The sequence below is a fragment of the Pempheris klunzingeri genome, chromosome 22 (genome assembly GCF_042242105.1).
Source record: "Pempheris klunzingeri isolate RE-2024b chromosome 22, fPemKlu1.hap1, whole genome shotgun sequence".
NCBI classification, from domain to species: Eukaryota; Metazoa; Chordata; class Actinopteri; order Acropomatiformes; family Pempheridae; genus Pempheris; species Pempheris klunzingeri.
Genome location: NC_092033.1, coordinates 13,970,956 through 13,993,741, shown reverse-complemented (window position 1 = coordinate 13,993,741; position 22,786 = coordinate 13,970,956). Strand labels below are relative to the sequence as shown.

The following is a 22,786-nucleotide window of genomic DNA, read 5'->3' as shown; positions in this document are numbered from 1 at the left end:
CTATTTAATGCATTAACCATTATACAAATATACAAAAGCAATATTCTTTAGCTTTGTAAGTCTGTTATGTCATTATACATCTTGAGTCTTCTGAGCGATAAGCATAGACTGTATAAATGAAGTGAACTAGTCACGACTGTCAAGTCTTCAGTACAGCATGGCGTTCATTTTGGGTATGCTTTAGGTAATGATTAGCTTGTGATGAACTGGTCAGAGGTGGGTCACACCTGAACCTGATCCACTAAGGGCATGAAAAAAAACTCATCTGTCACTTCTGGTTCCAAAATCAAGATGGAGGCAGCTGCAAATTGAGACGGCAATTTTTGAAAATTACAAACTCAAGGCTTCAAAACGGCAGCCCACAAACCAGTGGGTGACGTCACTGTGGCTGCACCCACTTCTTATTTTCAGTCTAAAGTGGTAACATTGTTTTGCCTCCTCAACCCCACACAGCAGCTTTAAAGGCACACAATGGTGCGACCAGTCCAACCATTTAACCTTCCTTCATGCTCTGGCAAATTACATGTCTACATTTTCATAGTTGTGTCGCTCATACACTGACTCAGGACTGGTGCTAATTATTCCACACCAGTGAAGTGTACCAGTCAGGATAATCACTAGATCATTTAAGTGATCTCTTATGATAAAGGCATTGCCATCAGTGCATCAGTCATGGGCTTTTTCTGCTTTGTGGCTCCACACCGGCTTGCGTTTCTCTATGAAGGCCTGGATCCCCTCCTGTCCGTCTCTTAGAGCCAGGTTGTCAACCATCACCTTGGAGGTGGTGGCGTACGCTGCATCTCGACCTTGGGCCATTTGTCTATGGAGGGAACAGAGGAGGGGAGATGAAGGGAAATGTAGTATTTAAGGCCGTCCATTCCAAGAAAGATAACAACTATATCAATAATGAAATGAGCATCTACACTGATGAACCATAACGTTTCATCAAACTGCTGTGATACCAAGTTGTACCAACGATATTGTTCACCACTCTCGCTGTTGTGATAGTTGTATATATAATGGATAATGTCCAGCAAGCTGCTAATTAAAGCAAAACGATCCTCAACAGGGGTTATCCCTCTTATTACACGTCTTTGTACTGAAGAAATCAATAATTTGACATGAAATATTGATTTAAAAATTATTTCATTGCTCCCACTATTGGCAATGCGTCCATGTTTTGGGGGGACTCCGTTGAACCATCTCAAGGACTCCTGAACTTGGAAAAAAAAAACTAACCACAAAGAAAAGGTGAAAAGGTGTCTGAGCTCTCACCTTTGGAAAGTGGCCTTGCCGAGGGCTACAACAGGCCGGCTGGCCTGACACACCCGCCGGGCGATGGCTAGTGTCTCCTCCTCCAGTCGTTCTTCTGGCACAACCTTACTGACCAGACCGTGCAGCAAAGCATCATGGGCTGAGATTGGAGTTCCTGTAAACAGCATTTCCATGGCAACCTGATAAAAAGATAGAGGCAAAGGGGTTTATGAAATATACAATTAAAAAATGTAAATTCTTTTTTAATATAATCATATATGATTCATTACATCACAGCACGTCCACTCAAAGAGCTTGTTTTTGCCACTGACAGGCTCAGACTGATATTGAAAGTGTTACCTATAATACAATACAATACCTACACCTACAGAGATAATCCTGTAAAATCGTTTTTGTTTAACCAGAAACAGATTTTGTATCACGCTATTCAAACCCACCAGACTCCACTGACAAGAACAGTAATTTCATCTTGTACAACACAGGAGTGGTTTGTGTACTGCTGCCTTGAACAGTTGGTTCAATTGTGTTATTGTGTGTTACACATATATTGTCTTGCATCTCAACTAACCCTTTAAAAACACAATAACACTAACAAATTAACTGATGGAGACAGTGGTAGACCAGCAACTCCTGTATAAAATTACTGTTTTTGTCAATGGCGTCTGGTGGATTTGAACCAAGCGATACGACAGCTGTTTCTGGTTAGACATAGAAGATCTTAGAGGTCTGTCTCTGTAGGGATCCTTTGTGTAATGTTGTCAGACACAGCATAGAATATGCTAAGCATGTTAGTGGCAAAAATAAGCACTTTTAGTAGACATACTGTGATCTGGCACAATTTCCCAGAAGGATTACATTACAGCCATTGTAACAGTTCTCTACCCATTCTCTGCTGCCGACCTCCCCATCCCATCCCTTTCCTTCCCTTCCCTTACCTTCCTCGGCACCGCCCTGCCGATGGCCACCGCCGGCGTCGAGCAGAACAGACCCACGTTGACGCCCGGAGTGGCGAAGGTGGATTTCTCTGTCACCACGGCAACGTCACAGCTAGCAACGAGCTGGCAACCAGCCGCCGTGGCAACACCATTCACCATGGCGATCACAGGAACAGGTATGTCTTGTATGAGAGTCATAACCTGAAACACAAGAACCAGTGAGTCATCTGTGTTTGTCTCCGACTTTCAAACGGATAAATAATAAGTACAAATAAACAAATTAAGCGGAAGAAATGGCAATTCTGTCAGTCAGGCAAGGACTCCATCTGTTTTGTGTTGAAGCTCATATGATGTAATAACTACGGTATAGCATAGCGATTTGTCAAATTTAAAAAAAAACTAACGTGATAATAATAATGGAATCACAATAAGTAATAGAGTAACATCATAAAGAAATGGAGATTACTACTTCAAGGGATGAAACGGAGCATGTTATGTAAACATGTCTTGGTTCCCGCTTTTCAAATGTGAGGATATTTAACTGTTAATTCATTAGTAAAAACTGTAGATACATTAATTAATCGAAATAATAGAGGAGAGTTGACAATATTAGTGGCTCTCGAGGAAGAAAGGAGACAAACACAGAAACTAACCTCTGCACACGTGTGAAACACCTTCGTGTGATATTCTCTGCCCTGAGCTGACGTCAGCTCCTTCAGGTCGTGTCCAGAGGAAAACACTGGGCCTTTGGCTGACACACACACACACACACACACATTTACAAGGTTAGACCAGAATCTTTCTCTCTATCTCTCTCTCTCACACACACACACACACACACACACACACACACACACACACACGCTCTCACAATAAACACCAACCGGATATAATAATAACTCTCAGATCATCACTGTCGACATCAGATAGGATGTTTTCCCTGAGGGACTCCAGCATGGACAAAGACAGAGCATTTCTCTTCTTGGGGTTGTTGAATATTATTCTCCTGGAAAAAGAAGAAGAAGAAAAAAAGGAAGTTGCATGTTAAAGTGGCATTTTGTGTACATCTTACAGACATTCTCTATTAAACTGATACAAGGATCTGCAGCTTTATTTATGTGTCACAAAGGCACCAAACTTTGTTGTGTTTTCTTAATTCTGTAATATCTTACCAATGTGACATTGTGCACAACAAAGACTGACTAAAACAAGTATTGGACACCATTGAATACTAAAGACACTAGTAAATCCCTACCAGGGCAATATTACATTCATGGCAGCTTTGGCCAAAAGATTTAACACAACTTTTACAATCTAACTTGCATTACCTGTTTTACCAAAGAGATTACACTCAACACCCTTGTATGTAAAACCAGACTCCATTTAAAAATAGTAGTAATTTAATGTAATAATTCCCTTTAGTGATTTAAAATGGGTTCACACACTTTAGAGTTTTTTTAATTCACAGACTGATGATCAATTTTATGTACTGGTGCTTTATTTATTTTTATTTGGAAGATTATAACTTTGACTCTCCACCACAAAGAGAAATATTATACTCCCCTCCATGTATCAGATCCCTGCACAGTTACTGAATACCATACTTTGCAGATATGGATTTTACATTTACTAAAACACATGAGCTCCTAAATTCCTTAAGTGATGGAACAAGTATTCATTCTTTACTTAAGTAAAAGTAATGTAAAATTAGTTACTCTGTTCCTTAAGGTGTGTTTTCCATTGGAACATAATGTATGCCGACTTTACCGTAACACCTTGGCATGTGTACTGAAGTGCTGTATGTACCAGTGTAACATGCCGTTGTAGTTAAACTGTATACTTCCTCCATTAATACACCGTATCTACCTGAGAGCACCTGTGAATGTCAGTCCCAACGTGTTTCGTGACTGCACCTTATTCCGCTGCTCTGTTGTCGCACAGTCAGCGGCTCCGGCTCCGTCTGACAGTAAGAACGAGTCCCTGTCAGCAGCGTCGCTGTCCTGCTGAGCTGAAACACTCCGACGGCTCCGCGCAGCAAACTGTGAGCCATGTTTACCGTGACGTTCACCCTCTCGCTTCACCTTCCCACACGCACTTCCGGGTGTGATGACGTCAAAGGCACGTACAACGCGACGTAAGAATAAACCGAGATGCCCCATTAATCTAAATTCACTCAGTCACAAAGTATTTCAGTATTTTTTTTGGAAGCTGGTTAGTTGGAACAATTAACTGGAAGAATTTAATATTAGACACCTTTGTTACAGTTTCTAATGTGCTGATTATTCTGCACAGAACATCTGATTGCATTTACATACAGTGTGGGTCTCCATCTATTAGCTGAGGTTGGATGAATGTTTCAGATTGTTCATTGGTGTTGAGGCTGGTGGCAGCAACCTACTTGATCTCACTTAAAAATAGTAAGGGAACTTTTTGCGTCATGTAGATCAAACAAGATATGTCATTTTAAAAAATACACTTTAAATACATTTCAGCATTTCTCCAGTATGTCTATTTCTAATTGAAGCCTACTTGATTGTTTACATTTCTAAATGTACAGTTGGATCTACTCCAAATGTGCTAGTGGGATTATAAAGTTGAATACACTCACATTTACTTGTTGATAACGGAGTATTTCTTATATTAGAGTTCATTTAGAGTTAAGGTTAGGGGATAAAACCTGGAAAGGAAAAAGAAAAGGAAAAAGCCAAAGAAGGAGACTGTGCATATAAAAACGTTAGAAGATAGGTTAACTGTGTGGGTTAGGTTAACTTCATGGTGCGCTGCCCTAAGTAATAGCCAGTCACCGAGCAGTTTCTCCTGCTTGGCGATTACATTGGAACACAGTAAATAAGTTTTGTGTGTTGGTGTAACCTGAGAATTATGTACACACACCCGTGTTAAAGAGAAAACACCCAATGTTTTGGACAAATTTCAACCAATGCTTCACAACTAGATGTATTCATGTAAAGGTGCAAACTTCATTCTTTATTGTTGATATCACAGATTTAATTACACTACATTTACACCCGCTCAGATTTATTCTTTTCAGTGCAGAATTCACTCATATCTGTGTGTGCTGATTTCTGATGACTTTTTCTGATGCATTAGTTTGGTTGTACTAACTACTAAATGAACAATCGTGCTCACTGGGATCATTTGAGCACTTTTATGTATTGAAACCATATTCTGAAGAAGTGAGCGCATATATTCTCATACAACACGAAGGACAAAATGAAGTGAAAAATACACATGTACAGTACAGTGATTGATTGCCACTAGTTACCACTAAAGTGTGACTTCAGTTAAGAGAATATATCTCACCCAGGACGGTAAAATAGGCCCCATGTTTGTAGGAATTGCTTTTTGGTTCGTGGTGGCTCTAGCGGTGCGGAGAAAGAAAGACTGTAAGAAAGTAAGAACTGGAATTACTCCATGTGTGGAAACATGGTGCAATGTTAGCAGGAAAAGTGTTGGGAGACGAGTCTGGATAAGGCAGGGAAAAGAAACAGAACGAGTCCCATCAGAGCAGGAGATACACCAACACCCACAATCCTCCTTCCCACCAGGAGGAGCAGGGCGGCCAGCAGGAGGCAGGCCTCATGTCAGGTGACGGCGTTCAGGTTCTGGCTTCCATCGGTCGGGGTGAAGAACTGGACTTTGGGCGCGATGAGCCCCGAGTTGTTCCTGCGCAGGCTCCCGCTGCTCCCGGCGCCTTTACGCATGGAGTTGTTGCGCCGCATGGAGTTCCTCTTCCTCAGCGAGTTCTGGTGCGACAGCTCGCTCTTCTGCAGGGTCTGGATTAAGATGGACGGCTTCTCGTCCAGTTCTCTGGCGCTGCAGCGCGGCGTCGACACCTTAGACAGCAACAACAGAACATGTCTTTGCAGAGGGGCAATGAATTACCCTTCAAATTCAATTTGCGTAGCGTTTTTCAAAAAAGTGACAAAATGCCTCAGCAAAACATTCTGATGATGTCAGTGTACAAACTAAGTGTCTTATTTCTACTAAGATTTGGTTCTGATACTAATAATAATAACACACATTCTAGTAAAAGTTCGACTAACCGCTACCTTGACTGTGTTACCAAACTTGGAATAGTCCACTGAGTACACGCCCTCCTCCTCCGTTACTATGGGAACGAAGCGATGGCCCCACTGGATCTCCTCGGACACGTAGGAGGTCCGGGCCTGCGTGGTGATCCCGGTCGTCTCCACGACTCCCTCCAAGATAACGATCACCTCCAGGTCGCTGCACTGCAGCTCCATGGCCGACAGGTCGTACAGCGGGCTGAGAGCACAACACAAAGTCTGTGACAGACAGTCCACAGGGTGGTGGCCTGAGAGGGGATATTTATTATTTCATGCTTATTCATTATGTTTATATAACTCACCTATTATTCTTTACTTTTTATACTTTTTATAGTGTTTCTAAGTTACATTTGTATGCAACGTGATTTTGTTCTGCTGTGCACCTGCGCTGTTGTATGAAAGCACCAATAAAATACTTCCCAGTGCAGGTACAGAGGAAGAAAACAAGACTGTGGGGAGCAATGTTTGTGGTGCAGCACTGCCTATCAGTGTCCTTAACTAGTTCTGTTCCCTGAAAGTAAACAGTATTTACAGAAAATATTCAAAATATTAAAAAAAAAAGCGGATTTCTCTGGTGGTGGTCTCATTTTTAAGTATCAGTGCAGTAAATACTTCATCGGTACCTGATTCATACAGTGTCATTACACTGTAAATCACAGGCACACGCTGTAATATATTTTGACCCCAGTCCCACATAACCTGTCCCAAATAGAGCATCAAATGTACATTAATCCGCCGCTCAAAATAGTCCCAGACAAATGCTCTATTTCCTCCTGTTTGTTTGCCAGAAACTACAGTGAGCAGCTGTACATGACTGATCTTTTTATGAAAATGAGATGATTATATAACGGACTGTTTTTTAAGATCATACATACACAACATAGTTGGTTGTTACTGTTGATGTTGATTTGTGCTCCACTTCCATACTACATATGCAACCAAAGAGCCCTTTAAACCTCTCAGATGGTCACACTGAAAGAACTATTTGAGGCCTTAAAAGCAGTTTTTATCCTCTCTCCAGATGTGTAGTTCAGACTGGATCCACCTGGAGCAGCTACAACAGTAAAATACTGTTCTGACACTGATGCATCAGCGTTAATGATGGATCATTCAGTCACAGTGGACACTTTACAGACAAAGAACTGTTCTCACCCTCTTGTGTTGGTTCTTTTACTTAAGGATCTGCATACTTCTTACAGTAACTTACAGTTAGTACAAAGGGAGCCAATCAGTACGTCACCAGGTAAACAGGCAACATGATGTCTAATAATGTATCAATACAACATTGTCTTTGTACACAGACCTAAAGTTCATCTGGGGAGGGGGGTGGTGTGGATTTGAGGTGGTTTTCTCTTTAGTCCTGTGGGTTTGAGTGTGTGTGTGTGTGTGTGTGTGTCCAGCAGATGGCGGCCCTGAGTTCCACACATGAACTCCAGTGTTCACTCTCAAACCTGCAGGACTGACAGCCTGCCCGCCTCACTTAGTCTCGCTGTGACCCCTAAAAAAGGCGTCTAACTTGTGCTCCTTCAGCACAGTTGGAAAGCAGCCTGCTCAGAGAGCCTGCACACCCCCGAGCTGAACCTGTACCTGTTTTTGTCGATGACGTGGCAGATGATGAGCGGGGCGAGGAGGAACAGGCTGTTGCTGGCGACAGCGCTCTCCGTCTGGACGTCGATCTGATGGATGGGGATCACCTCCCCCTCTGGTGTGGTCGTCTTCCTCACCACCTGCAGGGGACGAACAGTCCTAATCAGCCGTGACGAGGAGACAACTTCACTTCCTCGGAGTTTGCAGGAGAAATCAGAGACGATGGAACTCATTTTCAAACATAAAGGATAGAAACATATTCTCTGGGAGATCAGCGCATCATGCAGGATTAATAATCTACAGAATAAATGGAGTTTACATCCAAAGACAAAATCTAAAAACTACGTCCAGTGGAGGAAGATGTGTTCAAATCCTTTACTTTCGCAAAAGTACTGTTAGTACTATTACACTGTGAAAATACTGCAGTACAAGTAGAAGTCCTGCACTGAAGTATTATCAGCAAAATGTACTTAAAGTATGGAAAGTAAAATACTCATTGTACAGTAAAATGTTCCCTATCAGAGTTTTCCTGTAAAAGCTACAGCAATGCATCATGGTCTTTGAGATCATCATGGGGGTTTATTTATCCTAAGAATGAAAATGCTCATAAAGGAACATTTTATTGTTCAGTTTATCAGAAAAATTCACATCTAAAATCACCAAATTTGGAGATATTTAGTTTTTCAGTGGTCGGGAGGGGAATCTGTAAAGTAACTACAGCCAAATGATGTGAAAACTGAAACATGAGTGTGCACATGAGAGCAGGAGTACAGTAAATGTCCCGAATGAATGAAGCGGACAGACACCTGCAGCCTGACGGTCGCTCCGATGATCATGCTCTTCCTGAGATCCCCGATGCGGATCATGAAGCAGAGGCGGTTGTTCCTGACGGCGATGACGGCGTGACGGCTGAAGATGAGCGTCTCTGCTCGGCGGTTCGACTGAGCCGTCTTCATGAAGATACAACCTGAGGACAGACGAGGTCACCGTATCAGCGGTCTGACCTCAGCACCTGCTGTTTCACTGTCTTAGTTAACAGTGATGGAATGAAACTATGTGCAATTTTGAGGCACTTTTGAGGAAATATCACACTTTTCACTGCTCTACATTTGTCTGACAGCTTTGGTTACTTTAAAGATTCAGGTTAATCACACAAAATATAATCAACTAATCAACTTGAATGTATTATTTATGGATAAAGATCAAACTTGGTGAAATTCACAAGCTAAATGGTCTGTTCTGCATCACAAGTACTTTTTGGTGCTATAAGTATATCTTCTGGCTGATACTTTTGTATTTTTACTTCAGTGAAATGTTGAATGCAGGACTTTTTCCTCGTAATCCAGCCTTCCTGTGCTTTAGTATCGCTACTTTTACTCCAGGAAAAGTTCTGAGTGCTTTCTTAGCTCTGGCCTCTACAGCAGACGGAGCATCCTCTGAGCGTGCCTCTCCGGCACGTGGCCCCCGAAGCGGGAAACAGTTTCCTGAGTCTCACCCAGCATGACGGCGTTGATGATGAGCCCCACGATGTTCTGCATGATGAGGACAGTGATCGCAGTGGGACACTGCTCCGTTATCATGCGCCCTCCGAAGCCGATGGTCACCTGAACCTCGATGGAGAACAGGAAGGCGGAGGTGAACGACCTGAGGAGACACGAATGTCAACTTTAAGCATGGCTTGGCATGAAATTAAGCCTTTTAAACCAGTCTCAAACATGTACTGATAAAGACTGAGTCAGTCCTTCTCTTGCAGCTTTGAATTTTTCGAATGTTTTGTGAATTCATCTTAAATCAGTCTGACCCTTTTTCTCTCCCATTCGAGGCATCGTTTTGTTCCTGTTGAACTGTGAACTGCACAGTCATGAGAATAAGAAACATTCACAAAGCAACAAGATGGAAAAAACAAGGCCCATTTTAAAACCCTGCAGATACTGGATGGTGTTTAAGACGTGTGTAAGGATGAACACGGCCCTTCATCACATTCAAGGTGTCTAATAGAAGTGATGGAAGAAAAAGTATGCAGATCCTTAAGTAAAAGAACCAACACAAGAGGGTGAGAACAGTTCTTTGTCTGTAAAGTGTCCACTGTGACTGAATAATCCATCATCAACGCTGATGCATCAGTGTCAGAACAGTATTTTACTGTTGTAGCTGCTCCAGGTGGATCCAGTGTGAACTACACATCTGGAGAGAGGATAAAAACTGCTTTTAGGGCCTCAAGTAGTTCTTTCAGTGTGACCATCTGAGAGGTTTAAAGGGCCAATGGCTCTTTTGTTGAGCTGCCAACATCTGAAACAAGATACCTCAGCCTGATGGTGATTTCTTTTGTGAGACCACAGGTTTAATCTTTAATAATGTGTTGTATTTTACAAGCTCATCACATATTTTTTTTAACCTGAAAAGAAACGCTAGGCGTCCGATGAATGGAGGGGAGTCAAAAGTGCAACATTTCCCTCTGAAATACAGAAATGAAGAGGTATTCAGTAAAGTAAAATGGAAACACTGAAGCTGCTGAGCAACCAGTGCCTCAGCATTTGAGATTAAACCAGAGTGAAAAAAGAAGAGAGGTGGCCTGAAAGAGAGGTGGATGACGGAGGAAGAGGAAGGAAGGAAGGAGCTACAGTAAGAAGGAGGTGCCAAACTCTCCCTCCTCCTCCTCCTGCAATCTTTACTTTATTTCCCCTGGCATTATGAGTGCAAGAGTTCCCTGACTTCCTGTCATAACTAATATCTTTCTCCCCCCTCCCCTCCTCTTCCTCTGTCGAATTTAAAAATGAAGGAGAAGAAGAAGAAGGAGAAGGAGAAGAAGAGGGTCGAAGTTGGGAAGTTTGGATCATTGAAGGATGGATGGAAAGTAAAAAAAAAAACATGTTCCAAGTCTCATCAAACACAACGAAGAACCTAAGCAGCACTTTTAATTGGCGCCTCTGTTCTGTCTGTAGAGTTCTGTGTCTTTCTTACTTGACGCCGCTGACGCAGTGGGTCCCGTTGAGCCGCTGCGGGTCCAGGTCTCCGTGCGCAAACGCCACCAGCCACCAGCTCATGGCGAAGAGCAGCCAGCTGCTGACAAAGGTGGTGGTGAAGATGACGAGCGTAAAGCGCCATTTAAGGTCCACCAGCGTGGTGAAGACGTCCTGCAGGAATCTGCCCTGCTCGCGGATGTTCTTGTGCGCCAAGTTGCACGAGCCGTTTTTGGCGATGAAGCGCGCTTTGTTCACGCGGTCCCTGAACACCGGCTTGCGGGGCATCCGGGAGGCGAGTCCGGGCAGACCGAACTCCTCCGGGATGATGCTTTTTCTCGCCAACATCTTGTGCTGCTGCCCGTGATGGTGAAGGGGGGGAAAAGCGTTAAAGCTGCTTTGTTAGTCCGTTTTCAGTGCGTAATTACGCACGGATAAAAACATGTCCACCTGCGGGGGAAAAAACGCTCAAAGACGCGTAAACTCTTCTCCGTGCGTCGACATTTGGGGACGTTCCTCTGCTCGGCTCCTCTGAGGGCTGGGACGCTCTCCTCTCTCCTGTTGACGTAAGTCCAGTTTCCAGAGTCCAGACCCGCTCAGACCAGGGTGCTGCTGCCTTCAAGCACCGTTCACGGACCGTCGGAAAACACAACTCATGTCAAACGAACCCAATCAAAGCTTCCCCTCACTCACTTCTCCCCAATGCACATCAGTGTTGTCTCAGGTCTCAGCAGCGGTTAAACCTCTTAACTTATTAAATTAGACTGTAAATGACAAATTTCATACAAGTTTCCACATTAATCTTCCTCATATCCTTTCAAATGGTTTAAAGGATCCTGTTCCCTTTTCATCAGGTCGCATTTGCATTATATAACCTGTGCTTATTATATAGTTTATGTAGAGTTTATAGTTTAAAGGGCTATTCATGCTATTTATTTAGTTGCCATTCAGTGTGTTCAGTGTCACTAATGGTCCCACAGTCACCTTTTCTGGCCAATAAAGTCTGAATGACTGAACTCAAGTTCACACTTTCTTCTTTCTCTTTTTTAATTTGCAACTGCAACCAAGCAGCACACTGCAGGCTGGGTTGACATTTAGTCTGATTTTACATCAGTTTTTCTTCTAAAGTAGACAAGATAAGCTTTAGAGAGTCTCTAAGTGTGAAGCTAAGTGTCAGCACACTCCCCTAAAATGGCTTTAAGTTAATAAATGGCCATTTTATGCTCTTATTTAGTGTAATTGTAGAGTTCCTTACAAACACACATAATTACATTTTACTTGTTTCTGCTGCAATGTCTGTTTTGCATCTAATTTCCCCCCCCTCAATTTTAATGATTAAATAAATCACCAGAGTGAACACACCACAATTCATGTTTAAAAACTAAAAGAAAACTAACATAACATAACATGTGTGTTATTGATGCAGTGTTTATTGAATATCTATTTCTCGATGTAAACTACAGTATGTTTGCCGACCATAAGTCATTTTAATTCTTTCCTCTGGTTTTAAAGTGGTGCAGTTGCAGCTGTTCTCCCAAAGCAGACAGTTAATATACTCCACCACCGGAGGGCGCCATTTAGTCGTGTATTAAATATCAGCCAACGTGTCAAAGGTCATGTTAGTTAAGAAAGAAAAGGCTCATTTCACTCAAAACCATTTTATTATCATTTCAAGTGTAAAAAACATTAGGCACGCATAATAATACTTTGCTATATATGTTTAAAAATTCTTGGATATACAGAATGTACACTTACATACATGAAGAATAACAAAAATCATCTTTAACTAACCTGTACTCGTAAAAAATAGTGTAAGTTGCAGTCTATAACAGTCAAATGTGCATTTATGAGAATGAGGAAAACTGTGTGGATTTGACAGTGAGTACTGTTCACTCTGTGTTCCATGCAAAGGGAGATACACGGACGGTGAATGTCGGCCCTAAATGAACCCACATTTTCCACTGTATTCAAAATATGAAACATTTGTTTGTTCCGCGAAACTAAAGATGGGAAAGATGTAATGTGAAAAAAGACACTGAAGCACCTGTCAGCACTGAAACCTGCCTCCTGCTTTTCATTAAATGAGTTGAATCTGTCGTCCGTGTGTCCTTAGACTGCGTAAAAGAAAAATAATTTGTCTTCGACACCGTGTCAAACCCCACTATGGTTTGGGGTGTGAAGAGCAGGATTTACTTGCTGGTGAGTGCAGTCAGGTCCAGACACACACATGCAAAAGATTCATGAAACGTACTCATGCTCAGGACCAAAACACCACAGGGCAGCTGAATCAGGATCAAGGAACAGGAAGAACGCTCAGTCCTTAACAGGGGTGAAGGAGGACGAGTGACTGCTGAGAGAAAAGATGTGAGTGAAAAACTAGATGGAGAGGCAGAGGCATGGGAAATGAGGATTTTAGTTTGAATGATAAAAAGAGGAATATAGTTGTGTAACAGAGGAAAAAGCACTGAGCTGGAAACTTGTTGAGACGAAACATCTGCGAGTTCAATATTGCTGAAAATCTTGCAAAAGAATCTATTTGGCATTTAGTCTGCAGAGTACTAAGTCATTTTAAAATCTCATTTAAAAGTAAAGTAAGTAGAATAAATCACAATAATACAAAGGGACAATAGCACGACTCCCCCAGAGACGGGACGAGTGATTGTAGAAAAGCTGAAAAATGTACTGAGATGGCTTTTATCAACAGACTGAAATGATGCTGAAGTGTGAAATGTGAAGGAAAACCTTTGATAATTTGAGGTTTGCTTTCTCGAAGCACAAACGCTGTTAAATGCAGCAGACCGGCTGCTAATGGAAAATAAAAAGTGGATTGTAAAGTTTGGCAGAGAGAGAAAACGTTCATGGGAATATTCCATTCTTACACAATAGACTGTTGTTGTTTGATCTTTGTGCAGGTTTAACATCTGAGATACAACATGTTGATCTGTGAGCTTTAGGGATGCTGGTGGGTGGATTACCTTTACGTTACCTTTGGATGGAGCCACGTTTTCCAGTGCTTGTGCTAAGCTAAGCTAACCAGCTTCATATTTACTGTACAGATGTGAGAGTGGCATCAGTCCCCCTCATTTAACTATCAGAGGGGGAATAAATGTGAAAATGTCCAAAAATGTCAAACTGCTGCTTTAAAAGAATGATCACTTTGTTCATGTGTGTGTGATTTCGATCCCAGTTATGGTTACAGTTAAAACGATGTTTACTGTTTGCATAGAAGTTAAAAGTCTCCCAGTTCAATCAGTGCAATCAGTGTTCAGTTAGACTGAAAAAAGTCAGTTCACTGAGAGATGTCAAAGGACTGTTTGTAGAATACATCTTTCAGAGTCTCTGGTGTCCAACATTACAACACAACTTATCCACTCAGTAAGTTTTAGAATCTGTCACTGGTATTTCCAGTGTAAAAAATATTAATGAACACAGCTTGACGTTATGAGCTTTAAAGGATAACTCTGGTGTTTTCATACCGTGGCCCTATTTCATTTTATTTTTTACATATTTTGGGTTCGAAATGACTGATAAGTGCAGAAAGGTTTGGAATTAGTCCAGTAGATCACCTCAGCGAGCAGACCAGAATGGGCTACAATAGGTGGATCAAAGTATCTCCACTAAAAGAACAAACTTTTGACAAACTCTAAGCACGAGACAGACCTGATCTCTTTTGATTTAATCCCAAACGGCCGTTATAGTGCTTGGTTCAAAGCCACCAGACTCCACTGACATAAACTGCAGCTGGAATTGATTCATGTTTGGATCAAGCAACATTTTCCATTGTCACTCTTCAGTCTCTTATAAGTCACCATCAGTCCACAATAACCATCAAACAGCTCTGGAGTTCATGGGAGCTCAAGATTGGCGTCTATTGTCCCCGAGGATAATAAGTTCAGCAAAGCATGACCGCAGACAGACAGCGGGTTCACTGGCTTCAGCCGGAGCCATGACACCCTACAGTGTTTGTACTAGTGTGGGCGTAGAAATACCACTGATAGAACAGAGGGAAGGTGGAAGTACACCAGGAATAAAATGTCCAACTTTTGCACATTTGAATTCCTTCTGAAGTCCTGTCTGCTCATATTAAATTGAGACGCTTGTCTTTTTAAGACCCTTCAAATGAGATTGTTTTGCTTGGTGGACAGGCTGTTCTTCCTGGGTTCAATCTGAAAACATCAAATGTGATAAATAACACCAGAAGTTTGGTTGAATGGATAGTGTTGTTGCATGCATTGTGTATCCTTACATGAACAACAATGTGCTGCTTGCACACAGGTCGGGCTGCACTTTTTCTAAATGCGATAAAGTTAAAACATTGTACGCCAATGTGAATCTCTCAGAAGTTCAACTCGAGCATTTTGCAAATTTTGGATTTGTTTCAGGTATATTTCCACCTTCTTCACACCAAACTTTGTTGCTGACCACACACTCATGATGTTCCCTTTGCTGACATCAGGTCGACGTCCTGGGGGAAATCTGGAGAAGGACGGTGACATTGTGTGGTCTGATGTCTCCTTTTTTGGCATTGCAAGTCTTTCAAAACAGACATAGCAGCAAATCCTTCGATGTTGATACAGACAGGAGAAGAGCTGCCACAACAATTCACTTTACAACCCTCATCTTGGACTTTTTGGGTTCAGCGCTTTGAGTTGTAGCTAAGAGATGACATTGAGTCCTTCTCCAACTTCTGGCATGAAGTGAACGCAGCTTCAGCTACAGTTTGATGAACAATGTAAAAACTGCAACAGCAGTCAGTTCTATCAGTGTTACTTCTATGGCAGATCTTAATATAAAACTATAGCAAGCAGCAGGGTCTAAAATATGAGGATTTAAAATCCTTTACAGTGAGAGACTGTGCAGTGCATCGACATATGCAGAGCACAGAAACACTGGCCAAAGCCGACATTCAGCTAATTTAAAAGGATTTTAAATACAAGTTTTTCCCCTCCTTATTATCGCATAACGCAAGTGCTACAGAATAATAAATGTGATACGTGTTGTGCATAAGTATAAAAAAAAAAGAAACACTTTTAACATGATAATTAAAGACTTTTCAAATCCTACCTCTTTAAATGATCCTTAGCTCAATCTAAAACTGTCCAATACACAACTCTGCGGCATAAAGGCTCAACTCTGTAAATAGTGTGTGACCTTTCAAATTCCATCGTTTTCACTGCCTCAAAAACCTGAAATGAAAATCTGATTCTTTTTGAAAACACTTCTTATTCAACAAATCTCCGCTGCCGATCACTTCACTGACCAGGGACAGAACGTAACTCATAAGTCTGGTGATTCTATGTATTTTTCTCATTGTCAACAAATACCTTGAAAACACTAAAACCAAGCATGAACTCTTCCTACTAAGAGGTCTTGTGTGTGTTTCCGTACCCTGTTACATATTTTTCTTCTTTCCTCGCCACAGAGCTCCATTATGGTGAGAATTAAAGTAGTCCCAAACAAATGCACTGTTTTCTCCATATATTTGTGACCTGTTTCTAAGAACTTACATACTCACGAGCAAAGGGCTTTGGGGCTGAGTGACATAGAACAGGCAGGGAAGTCAGAAAGCGTTGAGAGAAAGAAGCACATTGTTGGTTTGGGTCTTTTCAAAAGCTTTGTTGACGATAAGAAAAATATAGAATAAAGTCAGCCTCACTCTATCAATGTTCTCAGTCCTAGATCTCAAGAGAAATACATCTGTCTACTATCCATAGTTAGGTCTTATTTGGTTTTTGTCTGCCATATTTCTATTTTAATTTAGTACTGGTGGTACTGGTTGCTTTAAAGGCTAGTGCTCTCTACAGTATATGTATTTGCTCATTTCCAATAGCGTCAATCTGAAAATTAGATTTGATTGACGGACTTGGAAATTGTTTTATCAATAAAATGATATGTGGTGTCTCTACATGTTGCTTCTAAAAAAAGAAAAAAGGCAGTATTCAATTGGCCGACTGACTGAATGATTCAAGTACAGCTTTTCAAACATGTCGCCTGGTGATTGATTCTGGAACTGTTTTCCTCCACAGAGGAGCTTCCCATTTTAGAAACACTGTGTGTTTTTGGCTTCACTGAAAGAGTGTTGTCGTGTCTGTCCACCTTGTTAAGAAAACCATTCTACATGAAGCAGTTCGATCAACTGATCAGTCTGTCAGTTGTGTTCCTACATGTCAGCCTTGACAAATGAAGCAAACATCCCGTCCTCCTGCTCCAAAAGAGTCTCAGGTTTGTCGTACTCCAGAATGTTCCCTCGCTTCATCACGATGACCAGATCATGTGTCAGGATGGTGTGGACACGGTGCTGGAAACACAGAGCAACCATGACAATTACGCTCTGGAAAAGTGGTGATGACAATAGAATAAATGCATCTTAAATCTTTTTTTAAATCTTAATAACACTGCAAGTGATATCACAAAACTGCACGGTGTGGCCAAATTGCACTGCATGTACATGACATATCTACGAGAGAGCATGCAGTATTTATTCTTTATACCAACCAGGCTGTCAGTGGCAGTAAGGCTTCAGCAGACCCAGACTCAGCCGGGAAAAGTAGGAAAAAACAGAAACAAGTAGAAAAATGTAAGAATGAGAAAAGACAGAGGAGAGTCAGGGAGAGCCAAAGTGGTCTGGGCTGATCCGGGTCTACTTGTGAGTCCTGACTAGCACACTGAAGAGGCTTTCCTCCTGTGCAAGCAGGTTGGCACCCGAGTCACTTTCCACCAAGATCCCTGAGGAGAAGACCAACACCTGCTCGGCCTCCAAGATAGAGGACACACGGTGCTGGCGGCAGCATGAAGGGACAGGGAGGACAGGAGAAAGGACAGAACACATCATGGAGAGGGGGAGTGGGGGGGGGAGTATAGAAGGCAGAAAAGAAAATAGTATGACATAGAAAAAGAGGGAAATGGTTGAGAGAAAAGGATGAAGGGTGGGTAAAATGGCCAATAGGAGGGAGAAAGAGTGAACAGAGGACAAGGCACATTTATCACAGGGAGAAAAAAAGGAAAAGGAAAGCAGATAAGTGAAAGGCAAAGAGGACTGTCTTTACATTAAGACAATTAACGCATCTGGAATATTAATTGTATTGGTACTATATGGAAAACAGTTAGTGTGGAAAGGGAAAAGTGCAGGAAAAGGATGCATGAAGCATCCTCGAGGAAAATATGAGGTAATAGATGCACATGAGGCACAAAGAAAAAGAGCCACATATCTGCATCTATCAGCACTGACCAAATCTAGGAGCTCGGCAGTCCTGCAGGACTGGAATTAGCTGTACAGGTAAACCTATTCGCTTGTATCCCCTTTGCTTCATTTTCAATAACAAAATCAAGAGAGCAGACTGAAGGGCTTACTGCGATTGTAACGACTGTTCTGTCTGCAAACGCGGTCATCACAACTTTTTGCAAGATGTTCTCCTGCAAAGAAGAAAAGAGATAAAAAAAAGAAACAGTATTGAAATTGAAACAAACAAGTGGAGGTACTGTATGGCAATAACAACACTGATTTCAGACACATGCATGTTTTCCATGAGATTCAGTGGCAGCAATATACAGTGTTATACTGGTTTTAATCACGGTCAGTGTCATGTTATATCACATATTACAGTGGAAACTGTTAGTTAGGTCCATTATCTGATATCACACACACACCGTGGCCATGTCTATAGATGCTGTGGCTTCATCCATGATGAGGATGCTGCTCTTTCTGACAAAAGCTCGAGCCAAACAGAAGAGCTGCCTCTGACCGACGCTGAAGTTCTCTCCACCTTCTGTCACAACCGCGTCTGGACACACACAGACACACATTCAGTTAAACAGAAGTATCCTGCACGACTCCAAAACTGACTTTTAGGCCAGTAAAACTAATTTCATCTTGAGATCTGGACATTTTTTTGAGTACCTAAACCTCCAGGCAGTGCTTTCACCATGTTCTTCAACTGAGCGATCTCTAGCGCCTCCCACAGTCGATCATCTGTGCACGTCCTCTCTGGGTCGAGATTAAACCTGAACAAGAGGACACAGTTTGCACTGAGTTAATCTAATGGCAAAGGAGACAAAAAAGCATAGAGGTTGGTGAGATCCCAGATGGAGGGGCGAGCAGCCTGCAGAGGGAAGATAGACAGATAGATTATATATTGAATTTATGCATCTTACCAACTTGACATTCTAAATTAAGACAGAAACAGATGAAATATTAGGATAAACCATGAAAAAAGGTAACTGGTATTTTTTAACTTGGGCCCAAGTAATTCTACTTCACAGAACATCAGCCTACTGCTTCCTTGATCTGTTAGTTTGTTTGTGTAATTGTGTGACTTTGGAGTTTTATAATGTTAAAACAACAAAGTCACAGCAAAGTAAAATTAATGTTCTACTGGACCAGTTCCAAGGTTTTCTTTTCACCTCCAAGTCATTTCAAACCAAAAATATGTAAAAAAAAAAAAAAATACTGCAGTTATCCTTTAATGGAACCCTTTCTTTGTTTATTTTCAACATTACACTTCTCTAATCCCTTAGTGAGGTTTTGTGAAATAGCTGCAGGCATCATCATGATGTGACAAATCTGCTTTACTGAATCTGTGTGTGGCAGAGTCAGAGTGAGGCAAACTGTGTTAGAACATAACAGCAACATCTAAGATAACAGCGTGAAACAGTTACTGCCGACCATTCACCCCAGGCTTACGTTCACATAAATAAGAGCCGGTGGTAATGCCAAGATTCTCTCTCTCTCTCTCTCTCTCTCTCTCCCTCTCTCTCTCTCTCCCTCTCCCTCTCCCTCTCTCTCTCACACACACACACAATTATCTAGAGCAGCATATCTGTCCAAACAAATAGCACATGCTCTTTGTCTTTTATAACAAACACAGAGTCACTGAGTCTTCTAGTAACACAAACACACAGAGGTTGTGAGTGTGTGTGAGACAGAGAAGAAGAAGGAGAAGGAGACAGAAAACGACGCAGGGTCCTTCATCCCTCCAGTGACCTCCTCAGTCCATGACGTCTGTGACAAAAGTCAGATTAGGTCCGAGCCAGAGTTCCCACTGTGTTTTAAACCGCTCACCCCACAGCTGGGACTTTGTGTCGTCATGTGACAAACGTCCTTCAGGTCAACACTTCCTCTCTTGCATTGCTCCATTCAGATAAATTAGTATCAAATGCAGCACTTGATATCAGAAGTCGATCTCTAACTCTCTAACTCTTCCTCCCCTGTAGGATAAGCCCCTAACACTTTCTTCAAATCCAAACGTTCCAACTTTTTTGCTGTAAATTTAACCTTGTTGAGCTGGCAGTGTGTGTCCCTTTTAGCTTTAGCCTCAAAGGTTTATTATAATCTGAGAGTCCTGCCAGCACAATTTACAATTCTTGTGCCACGGTTATGGTTGGTGACACAAGAAATGTTTAATGCTGAGAAGTCTGTGAGAATGAAAACAGAGTTTAAAACGTTATAGGATTGAAAGAGATGGATATTCTGTAGGTTTGTGTGTGTGTGAGTGTTTGTGTACCTTATTGATCCACTGAATAACACGGGATCCTGAAGGATGATGGACAGTCGCGACCTGAGAGTCTGCAGAGGAAGCTTACAGATGTCGATCCCATCGATGATGATCTTCCCTGCAAATAAGCAAACATGCTCATATGGAATTTAAAATCACAATCACAAACAGCAGCGATACCATTTCACAGTAACATTTCCTGACAATGCTGTAGCAGCTGGTAAAGACTGTGGAGTAACTGGTTAAGTGACACATTGTTTCAGCTTCCTTCTCTTTGTGCTACAATTGCCTGTAATTTAAATGACAAACTATAATGAAAGTCAAAGGGAGTAACTTTAAGGCACACACTCAATACAAGTACCCTGTCCAGAGGTAATACATCACCAGGATAAATTCTTAAATAACAGCTTTAGCATTAGTTGTTTTATGTTTTACTGCCTTATTTAAATAATCCCCTTAAATTTGTCCTTAAAACTTCTTTCCTCATTGACATTGCAACGTCTTGAATAAATATTTTTGTTCTGTTGAATACAGTGTTATATTTTTGGGGTGATGAAATCAAGAATGTTCTGTACAGTTCAGTCAGTAGAGTTATCACCAGGATGCTGCTCAGGTTTTATTTCACTGCTTTATAAGGAAATGCTGCTGACACACGTCTTAATTTACTGTTAAATGAAAAGTCTGCCCAGCTGTGTATGTGTCTATGGAAAAAGTGACCGTGTAATCTCTTTTTTTGCCCGAATAATCTGTCAAGGTCTTCAACCACGCTAAAAACAGAATGATACGATTACGGCTCGCCTTCAAAATCCAGTAGATAAAAAAGACAGTTATAAGATCTTATGATCTTATTGAAGAAATATGACCCAGAGCCTGGAAACGACTGCAAGAAAATGGGCCAGGTCGATTGTTATGTCCTTATTTTAATCCTCTGATAGAAGAGTCTACTTCAGGTCTTCTTGTCAGGATTTTAAAAGCGAAACAACACACACACAAAGACCAAAAAGACCTCTGGATTCTCACTTGGAGAGACCTGCAGGAGTATTTAAAAAGAGCTAAAATGTAAAGAGGAACGGTTAAATAAACATTTTCTCCAACATAAACATACACTACTATACTACAGGGTGGAAGGTGAAAGTTTAGAGATGATGCAGAACATCTTTTGAAGGCAGTCTGGAAGACTAATTTACCTCTAGTGGTGCTTTAGTTTGACCAAAACCCACTGTGGTATCTTTGTTTATTTTGTCTCGGCAATTAAATCTCCTCAACCCACAATTGACCGTTTTTTGGGTTTTGTCAGTGCATGTTTGTCTGCAATTGAGATTGATTGTAATTTAATGGTTTGCTTCAGTGGAAAAACTTGCTGAAATATGTAGTTTCATTTTTAAGAAGTTTCCGAAAACAGCAGGCCACTGTGGTTTTTAACCAAGCCTCAAACAGGAGGAAATAGTGCATTCAGCGGCACATTAATCAACATTTGGCTTTATTCAGTATTTGGGGCAGCAGGATGGTGTATGTGGGATTGAGTAAAATAAACCAAAGCGTGTGTTCATGGTAATGAAGGCACGCGTACCACAGTGTAACCGTGCAATCGTGTGCTTTGAATAGTTTCTGGACAACATTGGAGCTCTAAGGCACAGAGGAAGAAGACATATCACACTTGGGATACACAGAAACAACTTGTTGGTTTGGTCTTTTTGAAAGAGACATATGTCTAAGATTTTAACCAAAGAGTGCTGTTTGCTTCTTACATTGTTTTATTTCAATATTGTTGTGTTGTTGGTGTCCTAAGCCATAAAATGTCAGTCATTCTTGATTCTAGCTGAGTTTACTGTGCTGAGCTTCTGTATCATCTCATTGATCACTTCATAATAAAGGGCTTGCAGCTGCATGATGGTCTTTATTCCCCCTTTGCTAATAAAAATGTCAAAAGCATGTGTAGTCTTTGTACTAGTTTAGTGGCTGTGGATCATTTAAAAGGTGATTAATCAATGCCTTTCAAGATACATGATGTGAACAAAAGAGCATTTTCTTATGTACGGCCAGGTCGGAGCAAGCTGTAGCCACTTAAAGCAACTAATGCCTCTACTTAATCTTAATCGCAGAGTCAACGCTGGGGAATAAACATTTGAGTTTAATGTTTCTCAGGTGAGACTAAACATTTTCTGGGTCTAACAAATGAAAGGACCACATGCGTACTGTGCTGCAGTGACGAAGAGGAATTAAGAGATTTACAGTTTGGTTTGCGAGCTGAAAAGATTTATGATAACCACTTAAGAAAGGAACAGTAAGCTAAAAGGGTGATTAAGTTAAAAGAGTTACATGTAGCAGGGATACAAACAAGCACTGTTAGATCCATCATGATATCGGAGTATATTTACTATAAATATTTCTGTCTCATCCAGTCGTTGCCGTTAGCTCTAGGTTTTCTAAATATAAGAACAGATTTCCCA

General features: G+C 41.4%; 3 protein-coding genes across 4 annotated transcripts in view; all 3 read right to left on the bottom strand.

The window, feature by feature from the left end:
* Positions 1 to 4,290, bottom strand: echdc3 (enoyl CoA hydratase domain containing 3). Of its 2 annotated transcripts, XR_011585899.1 has the most exons (7): positions 4,124 to 4,290; positions 3,095 to 3,216; positions 2,864 to 2,961; positions 2,211 to 2,411; positions 1,276 to 1,454; positions 138 to 820; positions 1 to 80 (listed from the first exon to the last, which is right to left on the bottom strand). XR_011585899.1 is itself a non-coding variant. In XM_070853643.1 (6 exons), exons 1-6 carry the CDS (start codon positions 4,258 to 4,260, stop codon positions 667 to 669), a joined length of 891 nt encoding a protein of 296 aa, XP_070709744.1. In that variant the 5' UTR covers positions 4,261 to 4,290; the 3' UTR covers positions 29 to 666. The 2 variants fall into 2 exon arrangements, 1 of the variants encoding a protein (XP_070709744.1); XM_070853643.1 differs by having other exon boundaries at positions 29 to 820.
* A 909-nt stretch (positions 4,291 to 5,199) lies between these two features.
* Positions 5,200 to 11,491, bottom strand: kcnj8 (potassium inwardly rectifying channel subfamily J member 8). The gene is made up of 6 exons (XM_070853642.1): positions 10,847 to 11,491; positions 9,381 to 9,529; positions 8,692 to 8,852; positions 7,886 to 8,025; positions 6,281 to 6,497; positions 5,200 to 6,064 (listed from the first exon to the last, which is right to left on the bottom strand). Exons 1-6 carry the CDS (start codon positions 11,191 to 11,193, stop codon positions 5,813 to 5,815), a joined length of 1,266 nt encoding a protein of 421 aa, XP_070709743.1. The 5' UTR covers positions 11,194 to 11,491; the 3' UTR covers positions 5,200 to 5,812.
* Positions 11,492 to 16,501: 5,010 nt separating this feature from the next.
* Positions 16,502 to 22,786, bottom strand: part of abcc9 (ATP-binding cassette, sub-family C (CFTR/MRP), member 9) — a 41,277-nt gene continuing 34,992 nt past the window's right edge. The window contains exons 35-39 of the mRNA XM_070853572.1: positions 20,346 to 20,454; positions 18,743 to 18,846; positions 18,493 to 18,626; positions 18,196 to 18,258; positions 16,502 to 17,143 (exon numbers count right to left, since the gene is read on the bottom strand). Coding sequence (XP_070709673.1) covers positions 17,006 to 17,143; positions 18,196 to 18,258; positions 18,493 to 18,626; positions 18,743 to 18,846; positions 20,346 to 20,454 — 548 coding nt within the window. The 3' untranslated portion in view covers positions 16,502 to 17,005. The remainder of the gene's footprint in view (positions 17,144 to 18,195; positions 18,259 to 18,492; positions 18,627 to 18,742; positions 18,847 to 20,345; positions 20,455 to 22,786) is intronic.